The following is a 17,131-nucleotide window of genomic DNA, read 5'->3' on the forward strand; positions in this document are numbered from 1 at the left end:
GTTTTGCAATCATTACCACGGATGATGTATTAGTATACCATTATTATTATTAGGACTATTGCAGACTATAAATAAGTACTGGTAATGAGTACACAGACAAACTGCTGCACCCGGTACAGGGGCTCATCAGCGTAGGGTAAGGGTTACATCTCAGCACATGCAGCAACATAGAGGCTACCTCATGAGTAACTGTTACGTATAGAGGACCTGATTCTGCGGCCGCCTTTCCGTCCGGCCGGACCAGCCTGCTTGCTTCCTTTATGCCAACGCGAGAATCCGTCCGTGTGTGCCGAACATCCGTGCGTCTGCATGTGGGAGCCCGTCCCGCCCACTATTATTACATCTGCAGCCGTCTCCATTAGTATCAGGCGCACCCACCTCCTTGCTGCAAATGGAGGGCGGACTTGTGGGGAAGGGGTCTGACCTCACGGCACACCCCTTGTTTCATCAGTCTAGCGATGTGCCCAGCACTCTCGGAGATGGCAGTCTGCCCCCAGACACTCTCCCTGCACTGCTGGCTCCTCATTGATCGTGAGATGGGCTCTGCCCTGTTATGTTGGTGCTCCATGTCACTGAGGAGGAGTCGGCATTTTGGTGCCACCACCCTGGAGGGTGGCCCCTGGTGTGGTCGGCGTGCCCCTAGTGACGCCACTACGTGCAATCACTGTCCATGTGCGTATGCCTGGTCTGACACAGGTGCAGACTGCACCATTTTTTTAAGTGCCACATGCGCAGTACGGGGATTTCCGTGGGATCCGGTCTGCATTCTCACTTGCCTCCAGCTGAGAATCAGGACCAGATACTTTTTAATGCAACGACGGCCACCTACCAGCAAGAATACGTTAAAATGTAATAAGGTCAGTATTTGGCCTAATAAAATACATATAACAATATACCACGTTACAACATAAACCCATCGGCAGAACCCCCCACACACGCTGTGCCCCTGATACCAAGCATACAACACAAACAGTAGGAACGGACAGTCTTAGGTGCAGAGGTTCCAAACCTATTATGCTATTTTCTTTGCCATTATATTGAAAAATCTAAAGTTTAATAGTAAGGAAGACCCTGGGTTCTGTAATGCGAAGACTCAGCCCCTCTAAGCCGTGTGCCACCAGCAGTAGCAATATTGGTTTCATTGCTCGGTCAGCTTTGTCCAGAAGATTTAACATTTCAATATAAAGGTTGTGGTAATGTTCCAGCCGTGACACTGAGCTAAGAAGGGTCTTATTATATGAACTATGCCACCAAGCTCTCCAGTCTCTGCCCTCCGGAAACCTTAACTTGTTGGGAAATACGGCCAATTCGCAATAGCGCCCCCAGGGGGACACTCATTAGATAAAAGAAAACTCTGCAGGTCATTTTTAAATGCCCACCCCCAACCGATAATAAGATTATCTGCAAAGTGTGTTATTAACTTTCCTGCTGCCTTCTGGGAGAGAATTAAGCATTTATTAAAGTAGTTTCTCTACAGACGTTGATAAATGCAGCTTGAAATGACGGCGGTCTGTGTCCTTGCATCCTCTCTCATTAGTTACAGTTACATAGAGGTAGATGTATGAAACCTTGGAGAGAGATACAGTGGAGAGAGATAAAGTACCAACCAATCAGCTCCTAATTGTCAATTTACAGGCTGCTGTCTGAAAAATGACAGGTAGGAGCTGATTGGTTGGTACTTTGTCTCCCTCCACCTTATCTCTCTACAAGCTTTGATACATCTCCCCCATAGTTATTATATACAGTAGTTACATTGTTACTCAGAGCCGTCTCTTCACTCCTGAGTAGGCTCCTGCGCATAGTCTACAAACCACGCATGTGCAGCGGCCATTGCAGCGGTAGGTTCTCTCTCCCGGCCAGTTTTGCGATGTGTAACCCATAGGCTACAGCAGCACAACGCCATCTTTAGATAGTATTAGCTGCGGGGGGACGAGCTCCGGAATGCTTTGCATTTCGGAGCTTGGTAAATCTGACACTATGGCATCCTCCATAGAAACCTATAGGGGTTGCGGGTGCTGTGAGAAATGGAGGGACAGCAGCAGATATCTGCCGCGGCGGGTTACTAAAACCGCCGCTTCGTAAATATCGCTTTTGCTCAGGAACGGCTCTAAGCTTTATCATAACATAAAAATACATGATCCTGCAAATGCTGAAGGTTATGTTTTGTCAGCTCCCAAATAGGTTTTTATGAGTGTGGGAGGAAACCAGAGTACCTGGAGGAACCCTAAGCAAACATGGGGAGAAGATACAAACTCCACACAGATAGAACTATGGTTGGAATTGAACACATGACCCTAGAACTGCAGCAGAGCAATAATGCATTCTCCACCCCCACCACATGTGACATCATAAGGTCATGGAAGGAGGCCGGCTGCCGCCATGACCAGAAAGCTGAGTTCCCAATGGTGCAGCGGGCAGGTCTCTGGCTGCAATGTGCTGTCCATGTACCCTGCAAGCCAAAAACAGGTGCCACCGGGGCAGCAAAGATGCGACCCCCTTGGTCTTGCACCTTGAGAGTCAACACTTCTCGGACGGGGGATCGGTATGAAATACCGCCGGACCTATGTCCAGCGGTTCAAATCCCGACGCCGGAGGCCAGCACCAGTGAAGATCCCGACAGCTGCAAAGGTAACTAACCTAACCCACCCCCCCAAACCTAACCCTCCTTTAGGGGTGCCTAACCCTAACCTTTCTCCCTAGTGCCTAACCCTAACCCCCCTCTGTGCCTAAACCTAACCACCCCTTCCCCGCAGCCTAAACCTAAGTCTCCTGGGGGGGTGCCTAACCCTAACCCCCCCCTTCCCCTAGCCTGGGGAGGGGGTGCGTAACCCTAAGTCCCCCCCGGGAGCCCCTAACCTAACCCTCCCCCCGCGGCTGTCCTCGCCCGGCGCCCAGGTTACCTTCAATCGGTATGCCGGGCATCGGACTCCCGGCGTAGGTCTAATGACAGGCGTCGGGATATCGGCGCCGGCCATTAGTACCTTGCCGGGATTTGACAGTCGGGCAGACGCGGTCGGCATTTCGACCATCGGCTTCCTGACTGCCTCCCTCGTACGGCGCTAGTTACACCCTACATGACCTCTAGCGCTGTGAGAAACCCCGATTCCCCTGTGTTATCAGTCACTCAGCAACTTAGCTGATATATTGTTAGTGGCAAAGTTACATCTAAATACATTGTTATCTGTCTAAAAACAACTTATCTAATGGATAAATTATATCACTCTCCTAAACATATGGATAAAGAAATTCAATTACATTTCTACTGTGTTTAAATACATGACGTGTAAAGCACATTACAAGCCAGTGAGTGATAATACTATACTATTACTTTTTAAAGTCTAATTTCCCCATAAGGATCTTAAATATGAGGAATGGATACACTGGGCCTTAATTATAAAGTGTAAATCGCTCATGGCGAGGCACAACTTAATTTCCGGATTTCGCAGCTCAATTTGCACCGGTGGGTCTGGTTTGTGTCGCAAGTTGTCGGCGTCCGTAGAGATGGGCAGTATACAGAGCTGCGTAGCGAAGGAGATTACGCGCTAAGTATTCCGTGCACTGATTTTGCAGAGCAGTGAGATATCGGCATATAGTTCTGCAGAGCGAGATGATTGACACGAGGTGACGGGGTGAAGAGTGTGCAATTTTAGGGGAGATCACTACACAACAGGGCTTGAATTTTGCACCAGTTCTTTACAGGTCTATATGGGGTAACGTCCTATGTCTTTATTGGTACATAATGTATTCAGGCCAAAACGCCTAAATGCAGAACAAGCACACTGTCAGGCGTTCATGCAAATCTTGTGATTAATTCTGGATGCTCAATGTTAAAAAAGTAGCTGAATTCTGCTGATAATTGTATTATCTGCGCTAATTGGGATGAAAAGACCTGACTGCCAGATAAGTACAGTCCTGTAACTCACGTGTTGTGCCCAGCCTCAACCTTAACTGCAACAATGTGTCGTATAACTTATATATATAATAATATGTCATGTAGCTTATAATCATTTTTTGTAGTTAATAATATTATTGTCTTATATGTGATATTCTATGACCGGTCATATTGTTGTTTCAGGATATTACATTTTCTTTTATATTTTGATCAATTATATTGTGTTTTATTTTCAGCCAGGTCTTCTTTTCATCCCAATTAGCGCAGATAATACGATTATTAGTTTTGTGTTCCACCTGTTTTTCAGGTATACATTGTGCCTTCACAAGCACACATCGTTTTCTGCTGCTGTATTCAATTTATTCTATATGTACATTCTTATTTTTTTATTACTGTTTAAATTAATTATTTTTATGTTTAGTAGCGCTTGGGTATTTTTTGTTTCAATTAATACTGTGTAAGTGTGAATTCTGCTGATGTCACATTGACCCGAACAGACTATGTATCCTTAGACTTGTGTCCCCTGTACACGTGGACAGGCTGACTGGATGGATGGACTATCTCTCAGTCCCTTTGATGGTCGGATGACCTGTAATTTGCTTTCTGTTGAGCTCTTGCTTTCAGACATTCCAGAAGGGATACATTGTCCCCCAACCACCTTGATAATTGGTTGGAATGGCACTCATTCTCTATTATAGTTGGACGGACGGACACTAATGCATTTTGATAGATGCAAGGACTGTCACTCATCCCGTTTTGCTGGTTGAATGGACAGTGCACAATTTGTTCGTAAGAAGTAATACCATTTGCATAGTTTGCTAGCTGGACAGACGGTGACATGCCTAGCTAGTCTGTCACAAATACAGATTGATGGATTTGCTAAGTTGAATGGACTGTCTGACTTAACTTGGATGGACTGTCACTCAGACACTTGACATGTTTGTTGGTCTTTCACTCATACATTTGATAAGTTGAATATACTGTCACTCATACATTTGATAAGTTGAATATACTGTCACTCATACATTTGATAAGTTGAATATACTGTCACTCATACATTTGATAAGTTGGATAGACTACAATACACTTGGCAATTTGGATGGGCTGTCACTCATACATTTGGTAAGTTGGATGGACTGTCAGTCATACATTTGGTAAGTTAGATGGACTGTCACTCATACACTTGGCAGGTTAGATGGACTGTCAGTCATACACTTGGCAGGTTAGATGGACTGTCACTCATATACTTGGCAGGTTAGATGGACTGTCACTCATACACTTGGCAGGTTAGATGGACTGTCACTCATACACTTGGCAGGTTAGATGGACTGTCACTCATACACTTGGCAGGTTAGATGGACTGTCACTCATACACTTGGCAGGTTAGATGGACTGTCACTCATACACATGGCAGGTTAGATGGACTGTCACTCATACACTTGGCAAGTTAAATAGACTGTCACTGATACACTGGATGAACTGTCACTCGTACATTTGGCAAGGTGAATATACTGTCACTCATACACTTGGCAAGTTGGATGGACTGTCACTCATACACGTGGCAAGTTGAATGGACTGTCACTCATACACGTGGCAAGTTGAATGGACTGTCACTCATACACGTGGCAAGTTGAATGGACTGTCACTCATACACGAGGCAAGTTAGATGGGCTGTCACTCATACACGTGGCAAGATGGATGGGCTGTCACTCATACACGTGGCAAGTTGAATGGACTGTCACTCATACACGGGGTAAGTTGGATGGGCTGTCACTCATACACGTGGCAAGTTGGATGGGTTGTCACTCATACACGTAGCAAGTTGGATGGGCTGTCACTCATACACGTGGCAAATTGAATGGACTGTCACTCATACACGTGGCAAGTTGGATGGGCTGTCACTCATACACGTGGCAAGTTCAATGGACTGTCACTCATACACGTGGCAAGTTGAATGAACTGTCACTCATACACGTGCCAAGTTGAATGGACTGTCACTCATACACGTGCCAAGTTGGATGGGCGGTCACTCATACACGTGGCAAGTTGAATGGACTGTCACTCATACACGTGGCAAGTTGAATGGACTGTCACTCATGCACGTGGCAAGTTGGATGGGCTGTCACTCATACAAGTGGCAAGTTGAATGGACTGTCACTCATACACGTGGCAAGTTGGATTGGCTGTCACTCATACACGTGGCAAGTTGAATGGACTGTCACTCATGCACGTGGCAAGTTGGATGGGCTGTCACTCATGCACGTGGCAAGTTGGATGGGCTGTCACTCATACACGTGGCAAGTTGGATGGGCTGTCACTCATACATCTGGCACATTGGATTCACTGTAACTCATGTACTTAGCAGATTGGCTGGCCTAACACTCGTACACTTTAATGGTTCAATGGACTGTCCCTTGTGCACTTGGCAGGTTGGCTAGACTGAAAATAACATAATGGCAGGTTGGACAGACTGTCACTCATGTACTTGGGAGGTTGGATGGTCTATGATTAATGCACTTTGATGGCATAAAAGACTGTCACGCATGCAACTTTCAGTATTATGGCCTTTCGGACTTAGATTTGGATGTTGGATGGACTTCGTACTACGATTTTTTTTTTTTCTGAATGCCAAATGATCCTGATCATTTAATTTAAAGCACGAAGCTACTCACTTCATAGCTTTCCCTCACAGCAGACGTATGCCGCACTGGACTGAGACCCTGGAGGGCAAGGAGATGTAGCTGCGGGTAAGGGTAATTTCTGATTTCATGGACAACCTTTTAAAACAGACAGACAAGAGAGACAGTTAATTCATTTAGAACAGTTGCATCCAGCCTGACAACGAATGTCCAGTCATTTGCACCGTGATAACTTCTGCAGTGCCCCCGCATAATTTGTCCGTATTTTCCTGAGCAATGAATAAGACTAGGCTAGCTTACCAATATCAATAAAGGTCAATACGGATGGGATGATGGGGCCGAATAGTACATACCAGATGAATAAATTACATGAATGGTTAGAGAATGATAAACTCAATCAAAAACACAAGAAGGGTAACTTAAGAAAAAAAAAAGTGCCACCGCCATGTGTTGCTATTTCTTCGCACATTCCTGCACAGTCCCTATGTTTGTTTGTTTTCTAGCTGACCGGGTCATAAGCATAAGAAAGGTTTTTTTTTAACATTTGTCTTAAACTTTAATAGCTAAAATAAATAAATAATAAAAACTCCCTAATACAGCAATTATAAGCTTCCTCCTCCGGTACAGAGAAAAGTAGCAGAAAAAGAAATAAATTCTAAAATAGACCCACATAATCCCATAATATAGGCAGGAGCAACTATCGGCTTCAGAGGTGAATCCGCAATCAACCAATCAGAAGCGGCTGGCTAATGCTGGTGTCGGTCATCATCGTCACCAGTGTATATACTGTCAGGCATATATGCGTCCCCATACAGGTCTGCTATTCGTACTGGATAGTGTACTATTATACAGTATTAATAATTAACCCTATTGATGGTCTATAGCAGGGCACCCCTAACAGTGCATGTTTTCAACATGTCCTAGTTGGTGCACACGTATATTTATTTCTAGCTGACACATTTTAAAAGATCCACAGGTGTTGCTAATCGTTTCATTTGTGAAACTGAGAAGAACATGCAGCGCTAGTAACATTCTATTATACATGCATTACTATTTCTATTGTTGTCATGGTGCGTGCTGGGGAGGGGTGTTTCCAGGCAGACGGAACCCCCCCCCCTGCGTTTGCCTATGGGCTCAACGCGTTTCCGTGTGGAAGTAACCCACATCTTCCTCAGGAGCAAATCATACATTTCCTGCGAGGACTTCTTGCTAAAGTAACCAGGATTGGTAATATCTCTACTTATTCAATATTGCTGGACATTATACCGGGACATAATATCTTATACATTCCATACTCAGTGATCCCTTCAAAGGGTGGGATATAACAGGCAGCGGAACGCTGATCGCCAATAACCTTTTTATATATTCTGTTTTATTTCTGTATTTTATGCCCTCACTCCCTGTACAAGAGATGACAGGCTATTAATGTGTCTAATAAATGTTTTATTACACCAGCCATGTGTTAGTATACATAAAACTCTTTATGGTGTAGAGTCATTCTCAAACCCCACTCTAGAGACCATTCCTGCCCCACATTAGCTCGATTATCTACCTTTTGTTTTCCATGAACGTAAGGTGACATCTCCCTACAGATGTCACTTCAGTGTGTTTTATTATTTTTTAATTTCATGCGTATTTGTGCACTTAGGAATGCGCTTTCCCTCATTAAACGGCCATAAATAAGAAAAGCAGTACAGGATGACTCTCAAATCTACTTCTGTGGAGATTGAGGTTTCTGTGCACCCCTGTGCTTGCTGACCAGGGTATCGCCAATAAAAGCTTCCCTCTCCACCCTTTCATTATCTGGGAATATTTCATTCAGCCAAATATAATCTTGCTTTTGCATATTGACGCAATATTAGCTACATTCATGCGTGCATTTAGCTGGGAGCGCCAAGGTCCATCCGAGTCCTACAAGCAGAAATGATGCACCCTCCACAGATGCCGCAGTCCTGACTCACATTTCCTGTAAAACACGGAGCATCAGTGATTAAAAAAAAAAAAGCCACACGTAACGTCCCCTAATCCTTTGTGGTGATGCTCCTTGGCGTGTTGTAAGCTTCATGCCACATGTTTATAGATCATACATACATTAAGTAACGCAGCAACAGTCTCCACTATGTACTAAGGGCCTTATTCAGCTACAGAAGGAATTGCAAAGCTGCTAGCAAACAGCTTTGCAATGCCGTCTGTGCGCAGGGCCGGCTCCAGGGATAGCCTCGCCCTGTGCCAGCTCGGTGTAAAGCACCAGCGACCGAAAATGGAGGAGGGGCCTAATTACCATAGGCCACGCCCTTTTGTGATGTTATTTGGGGGCGTGTCTGCATGGCACGCCTCCCGTGTAACGTCAGGCTGGGGGAGAGCCCAGCACTCCGCCACTAGCTAGGCTTCCCCCAGCCCTCTCTCAGCACTGAATGGATGCCGCGCGCATGAGCGCAGCATCCATTCAGCTACTCCGGGTTCCGGCACCGCCGCACAGCTGCGGCGGTGGGGTGCCCAACCTCCCGATTTGGCCACCCACGGGACACTTCGGCCCACGGGTGGAACGGGACAGTGCTGTCCCGCTGAAATCGAGATGTTGGGAGGGGGTGAATCATCAATTAAGAAAAATGAAAGTGTAAGGCAGCAAGTAACAACATCACTTATCTATATTGTGCAGTTCCCACAGAGAAAGAATTATTGGCACAGAAAGTTACATAGCCCCGCCACCCGCTGGCCAGCTGCCAGGGCGATTACATCATGCAATGATATCCACGCTCCCAATGACCTCATCAAAACACCATAATCAACAGGTCCAGCCAATGCTCTGACAGACATACGGATAAACACAGTACTATACTAATAATAACTGCAAAAAGTTACATAGAAGTTTTTACAAAAAAGGAGTTCCCGACTCCCCACACCAAATTATATCTTATTTATATTGTTTAGAATTCTTTTTTTGGGGGGGGAAATTAATCATTCACAGAAGGGTATACAATACATATACAGAGACTGGACACCGCCAATGATCCGATCTGCAGTTGAAATCCTGGCACTGGCATCCCGAAGACAAGTAGAGGGATTAGGATTAGGGGTTAGGGTTAGGCACTAGGGGAGGTTAGGTTTAGGGTGTGTGAAGGGAGGGTTAGGTTTAGGGGTAGGGTAGTGGTAGGGTTGGGATACTTAGCGACAGGTGTCGGTATCCTAATCCTGTCGGGATGTCGGTGTTGGGATTATGACCGCTGGCATCCTGTACCCAACCAGAGGCCCTGTTACTACTTTGCTCTTACCCAATTACTAATATACTGTATATATATATATATATATATATATATATATATATACACACACTGACATGAACACACATCTCCATATATACAATGTGTACAGTATGTGTTTTGGTGCAAAATTGTGTTCATTGTTTTGTTTTGCAGTTGTTCATATCTTGCAACTGTCTTATTGTTGCTGTAAGCCAGAGGAAGGCAACTTGTGTCACTCCAGCCACTATGGAACTACACATCCCAGCATGCCTTGCCGCAGGTTTAGCAGGATCTAACAGCAATACTGTAGTTAGGCACGTTTGGGATTTGTAGTCCCACAACAGCTGGAGTGTCACACGTTGCCCGCCCCAGCTATAAGGAACACCATCTCTCTTCCTCCGCACAAGTTTTCCTAAATGTCTATGAAAGGGGCTCATTTAATGACGTTGTGCCCAAAATAATGACATCCTGTAATTCCTATCAGCTGCTGTATCAGTCTAGTTCTCTCTGAGTAACGGAAGCGAATATCTGATTGGGGTGTTGGGATTACAGCACCTGTTCTACATGACTATTTTATTAAGTAATCCCTACAGAGTCTGAGACACATTCAATTGCCTCCGACAGCCGAGATAATTAATTATGGTGCATGGCACGACCAACTTTGCAGTAATTCTCATTTAGCGATGTTACACACGTCTTATGTATTTTTTCCCCTCATTATTAATTGTTTGCTGCCTGGTAGTCAGATCCCCAGTTGCTAAAGAAAGATGTAAGTGAGATGGATCATGCTATGGTGACAGCGGTGGGGAGAAGATCTCCTCCGTGTGGGCTGACAGACGTCCCAGCACGCCGCCACTAACATAAGAGGAAACGGGAAATTCCTTGTCTCAATCTGTTCCCTGACAGCGCTCCATTCATAAAGAATAATAACACCAGAAAGAAACATCGGTTCCTGCACTACGGCCCAGATTCAGACATGGACGCAACGAGCGATTATTGGCGGTCTGAGAAATCCTCAAATTTCAATACCACCGGCGAGGGTTGGTCCGCAGTTTGACTACCAGTCTGGGACCGTTTGGTGGAGGTAACGAGGCAGTGGTGACGAAAATGGAGACGTGTCGCGACCGTTGTTTTGGGGGCATGTTGCAAACTGCGATATTGTATGCAGTACACATCGCTCCAGAGTCTCAGCTCTGGTGGCCATTCTGCGCAACCTTAGGCTTATCGATGGCCTCTTGTGACTCCAGCTGTGAGTAGGGGTGGGCTTGTAGTGCACTGCGCGCTGGCAAAAATGGGGCATGGTCTTGCGGGTGGGGGCGTGGCCTGGAGGGTGGGACGTGGCACCCCCCTTGTGACGCCACTGGGGCAGAGCAACGCATACGCATGAAGATGGATGGATACTCGCAGTAGTATAAGGTAGTAAATCTTGCAGGCGCAGACATACCGCATATGCGCAATCACGCCCTATATGCAGTTTTATATGCCGGTGTGTGGTGCGGAGATAGACACGTGCTCCTCATACAGGTATGAAAGTAAATGCTGAGTATGAGAAGCACGAACATCCAGAAAGGATTAAGATTGTGAAATACTCGGAGGTTCTAGATCTGAGGGGGCTGCGGTAGGGACTGATACAGTGAGATATGATAGGTGTCACTGGTGATCACCTATAACCACACACTGACTGATAAAAGTTATCCATCTGGCCATCGCTACAAAGAACAGATCATATAATATGTCAGAGTCACCACCCTTAGGGCAGGGGCGTAACTAGATATTTGTAGGCCCCATAGCTGCAACGCAGCAGGTCTTGTTGGGGACGAGCCAGGCAAAATGCTAAAATGACGCAATTCGCAATGTTTTAGGCCCACCCCCCGTATACGGACCCACTGTTCCCGGTATAATCTCCCCATCTTGCTGACCAGGATGCGGGCGATCCACCCACTCTAGCCGACAAATCAAGAGTCTGCCGCACATCCAAGAGAGGAGATAAGTAATATGTGTCCCATAAGCTAATGTCTGAAACGCCCGTCACCTTATAGGAGCCGGCGAGCAGGGCCCTTGTACCTCTCTGTCTATTAACACCCAGGGGTAGACTTACTAAAGCTTTTAAAACAGACAAGTGGAGGTGTTGCCCATAGCATCCAATCAGATTCTGTCTATCATTTTCTTTAGAATGCAATGGAGAAATGATAGATACAATCTGATTGGTTGCTATGGACAACACCACCACTTTTCATTTTTAGAAGCTCTAGTAAATCTAGCCTCATGTCTCTGTTTATGGCTGTTGTGTGCGTAACGGAATATGCCGGCGCTATATAAATAAAGGTTAATAATCTTGTACTTGTACTATAAGACTTGAGCTTCGGGCTACGGTGGCCAAAGTCTGCGTTCATTACATCCTACTCATTTATTTCTGCGCTCTGCGTATGAGTCCTATGATAAACATTGCTGTGTGTTTCGCCATAACAGGACTTGTTCACACGGATGTAACTGTTATATGGGAGGTCTGGTCCATTCCACCAGGACTGGCCTCCAGTCCTAACTTCCATGTACACAAAATAGGAGGGGCGGCCAAATCGGGGAGGTGGAGAAATGAGGTTGAGCAATGAGAGCTCCAGGCAGGGAAAGGATCTCACCATTTGCGTTAGCGACGTGTTCCTCGGGAAATGGTGCAGTCGATGACTCGTTAAATAATGTTGATAGTGCTGGGGGACAGGTCTGACCTGGAACTGAGCGTGCGTCAAGCCGGCGTCCACACTGAGGTCCCTGGGAAAGGGAGAAGAAAGAGGCGACAGATTATTCACTACACAAATTGTTTTGAGCTCAGACACGTCGAGATTTGTATTGTATCCCATTAGGCCTAAAATCTATTTAGCCGTTAGTAAATAGGGCCCATAACTGTTTATAAGGGTAAAGAGCTATTAGAAGCACATTTTGCAAACAGAAAGGGTATATTTACTAAAGTGTGAGTTTTTAGAAGTGGATATGTTGCCCACAGCAGCCAATCAGATTCTACATTTAACCAGCACCTTCTGAAGATAATAGCTAGAATCTGAATGGTTGCTATGGGCAACATCTCCACTTCTAAAAACTCTCACTTTAGTAAATATAGCCCATAATTACTTTCCCACTTCCAGGACAGGATAACCATCTAATCATCGCTCTGGTGAAGCGTAAAATTACAGGCGGCTGAGGCTTCTCCACATCTCTCTTTATGTCATGAAGAGCCATTCAGCTATCAAAGAAGTGACATGTTAAACGTCGTCACTGCAGGACACACAGCAATAACCGGATCGTTTAATATGTTTCTCTGCATATGGCCTGTAAAACATCCCCCCACCATCCCCAGGCCCCCATCTCCAGACCCTGCGTCATGGACACATAGGTTACAGAGGACGTAGCACCAATTCTAAAGTGAAGGGTTTTTTTGTGATCAAACCTAATTTAACATGAAGCAACTAAAGGCTTTTTTTTCAATGGATGTTTCCTGACTATCACTGACGGAGGAAGCTTTGAGAGATCTGTATTAAAGAGACCCTGTCACCAGGTTCTGGAACCCTCTTTTTATTTATTCATTGCGCAGAGCCTAAGTAATGGTTTCCTCGCCCGTCACTGCCCCCCCGGCCTCACTGGCCGCTGGAGCTGTATGAGAGCGCGCCTGGGGGAGATCATAGAACAGGATCACTGGGGAGCAGAGTGGAGTGGATCACTGGGGAGCAGAGTGGGAGCAGAGTGGAGTGGATCACTGGGGAGCAGAGTGGAGAGCAGAGTGGAGTGGTTCACTGTGGAGCAGAGTGGAGTGGATCACTGGGGAGCAGAGTGGAGAGCAGAGTGGAGTGGATCACTGGGGAGCAGAGTGGAGTGGATCACTGGGGAGCAGAGTGGGGAGCAGAGTGGAGTGGATCACTGGGGAGCAGAGTGGAGTTGATCACTGGGGAGCAGAGTGGGGAGCAGAGTGGAGTGGATCACTGGGGAGCAGAGTGGAGTGGATCACTGGGGAGCAGAGTGGGGAACAGAGTGGAGTGGATCACTGTGGAGCAGAGTGGAGTGGATCACTGTGGAGCAGAGTGGAGTGGATCACTGGGGAGCAGAGTGGAGTGGATCACTGGGGAGCAGAGTGGGGAGCAGAGTGGAGTGGATCACTGGAGAGCAGAGTGGGGAGCAGAGTGGAGTGGATCACTGTGGAGCAGAGTGGAGTGGATCACTGGGGAGTAGAGTGGAGTGGATCACTGGGGAGCAGAGTGGAGTGGATCACTGGGGAGCAGAGTGGGGATCAGAGTGGAGTGGATCACTGGGGAGTAGAGTGGAGTGGATCACTGGGGAGCAGAGTGGAATGGATCACTGGGGAGCAGAGTGGAGCTAATTTGCAAGTGCTGTATTTGGGCTGGAGTCAGAGATGTACCCTTATGCATTCGCAGCTGCTGTGCTAGATTTTGCTAATGCTGCAGCCAGCTGGCAATGTATTGAGGGGCCCACTGGCGGCCTCGCAGATCCAAGCAAGTGTGTACAAATGCGCAGCCGCCGTCGCAGGTCATTGGATAATCAGCCATCTGAGCTCTATGGTCACGCAAAATGGCCGCCTGCACTGAGACGCCGGAACCATTTAATCTGCGTACAGGATCGCAGGCGCAGGCAATGACACGTCCCAAAATCGGCCGGTACACGCCTGCATTTTTTGCCGCCACTCCCCTGTAACTGCCCGCAAACAATCCCTGTCCATCACTTTGTAAAGTAATCCTCACGGCATGTGGCATCGCTAAGGTTAGTTTTACCAATAATCACTTGACTGCGTAAATATCGGAATAGCGTAAATCTCTGAATCAGGCTCTTAGGAAAAAGCAAAGGAGGGACTAAAATCTGCACGGACACCGGGCTGTGCTTAAACTGGGACCCCCCAAAAACTTTCTTGTTCCTGTACACCCGCTGGGACCCTTATTATACAATACCATTCTCTCTCACCCCAAGATAACATTTATATACATAGGAAGCATCAGACTCCCAGTAATTACAATAAATGGCAAAAACTTATCCCCAGAAAATCCAAATATAGTGTAAGACCCTCACCCATAACTCACTTACACCTGGTCATGGTCCCACTTGCATAGGGAAGTTCTTAACCCTTTTACTGCCATGCCCCCCCTCCCCCCCGCACCAAATACCCATTGTAATAAAGTTTCTTTTACATAAATATTGCACAAGCCTACGTGCAATAAATTAAAATTGGAATCTATTGGCAGGTTCAATGGTTCAACTGTGGTCAATTTGGACTGACATGATCCATCTCAGTGCTGTGCAACAGTAGTACTAACCACTACACCACCGTGCTGCTATATAGTTATGTACTAAAGAGGTCCCTGCTAGTGGGAGTTTTAACTTTTCAATCTATAGGGACAGGGCAGACAGACACAGGTGACTGGAGTGAGTCAATGTAACCAGATTTAACCCAGCCTACACTACAAGGTAACCATTTGGACAGCCGTCAGGAAATAATTCCAATCTGTCCTTTCTGTACATATCACCCTGATGTTCTAGAATGTCAATTGTCAGAGTTTCCTACATTGTTACTGTAACACATCCTGAATGGAACAGTGAGAACAGCAAGTCCCAGACAGTAAATCATCTTTGAAGCATAATCTCCATCTGCTTTTATTTAACAGAAGCTAAAGTCTTTATTTTGTACAAAAACAAACCCAGAGGAGCGAGAACATTTACCTTTTCCACTGTACAGTAATGTGGATGTCTGGGACTGTGCAGACAATTAGTTTAGTGCAGGATTTCCCAACTTCGGTCCTCAAAACACACTCATAGCCCTTTCATATATACATATTGTACATATATACATACATACATACAGCAAAAACCCACTTTTTTTTGCCGTGAACGTGCATCGACCTGGGTTTTTGCTGTATGTGAATAGGACACACAACCCGGGTTGAAGTAAAACATGCACTGAGGACTGGAGTTGGGAAACACTGATATAAGGGATAATTAGTCCTCGTTCCTCAGGTCTGAGCCAACCTTGGATATTAAGGGAAGGACCATATGTATCAAAGCAGGACAGTATCTAAATATTACTTACCGGTTCCAAAGTCATTTCTCCAGCTTATAAACATAAAGAGGGTGGAATGTGGTCTCCACTTACCAGTCTGTTCCTTCAGCCAAGTACCTAGGCCCCAACGTTTGGGACATCTGAACTTGTTGATTGAAGTCAAAGCCTGGGCGTAACCGATGTGGATGGACAGAGATTCGCTCCTGAGTCCGCCTGCGAGTAAAATGCATACGTTAGCCCGAAGGCTGACAATTAAGCGTGAGGGACATTAAACCATGCGTGTTTGATTGTTGCCATTTTAATCAGGTGTTGGTTATTGCCCCTTTAAGTTTAGTTTTGATAGGCAGCCAATGACTGGTTTGGGGGGAGTGGTTAAGGAGTATATAGTGTGGAGAAGTAGTGTGATAATATTAGATTTCCGGAGCTTGATGAACTCTGTCCCCATACTTGTGCATGGGGACAGCGGACCATTCCGCCAGAGGAAGGTTAGTAGGAGATATCTGTGATATCTCCTGCTTTACCCACTTGATGAATGGCCCGATGATAACTTAATTTTCACAATTGCAGGTGATAATGTGCATTTTCACCTGCTTTTGTGAAAATTAATTGATGATGAATAGGCCCCTTGGAGATATAAAAGTTGTCTATGTACAGTACTAAGCCTTGGGGTTTATACATAAAGAGAAAAATTTCCCCTGTGATAAGGACTGTACTGCCTGCATTCATCATGCCTGCTTCCTATACTTAATTATCATTTCCATAAATGCTGCTCTTTTTGCGGAGACAGCTTTTTGGAATAAGGGGAATTTTCATTTGCTGTCTGGTCTCTTCGCAGCCCGTCTTGAGGAAAGAAGATGAAGAAGTCCAGCCCCTCCTAACCCACCCCCCTGTCCCTTGCCTGCTCGCTCTCCCCTGCACACTGCTGGCCAACCCCGCTGCCTGTCCCCTGACGCCCCCGCAGAGGTGCAGCCACCAAGGGAGTCTGTGACCCCCGCTGAGGCCGTTCAGCCCTTGGTGTCAGTCCTCCACCGCCGCTGTTGTGTCCTCTCCCTTAGTCCTGGCTCACAGGAGCTTGGGGACCAGGGAGGAAGCTTCATTCAGGTAAGAGGACACAGCAGGGATGGACATTTTCAGATCCCTCTGCTGCCCTAGGTGCTGTACGCCATCTCTGGGGAGCGTACAGTATCACTGTCAATGCTTTTTCAGAACTTGATGAATTACATAATTTCCACATCCCAATACTATAGTATGGGGACTGTCGAAATTATTGGGGGACATTTATAACCAGGAGATATCTGTGATAACTCCT

General features: G+C 46.2%; 1 protein-coding gene across 2 annotated transcripts in view; it reads right to left on the bottom strand.

The window, feature by feature from the left end:
* The window catches only part of ARK2C (arkadia (RNF111) C-terminal like ring finger ubiquitin ligase 2C), a 176,854-nt gene that overhangs the window by 12,133 nt on the left and 147,590 nt on the right, over positions 1-17,131 (bottom strand). The window contains exons 3-5 of one of the 2 annotated variants that reach the window (XM_088476564.1): positions 15,916-16,035; positions 12,410-12,539; positions 6,565-6,669 (exon numbers count right to left, since the gene is read on the bottom strand). In XM_088476564.1, the coding sequence (XP_088332690.1) occupies positions 6,565-6,669; positions 12,410-12,539; positions 15,916-16,035 (355 nt within the window). The remainder of the gene's footprint in view (positions 1-6,564; positions 6,670-12,409; positions 12,540-15,915; positions 16,036-17,131) is intronic. The other variant, XM_088476563.1, reaches the window with a different exon arrangement.

Source organism: Taudactylus pleione, unplaced genomic scaffold (genome assembly GCF_031769625.1).
Source record: "Taudactylus pleione unplaced genomic scaffold, aTauple2 ptg000189l, whole genome shotgun sequence".
Lineage (NCBI taxonomy): Eukaryota > Metazoa > Chordata > Amphibia > Anura > Myobatrachidae > Taudactylus > Taudactylus pleione.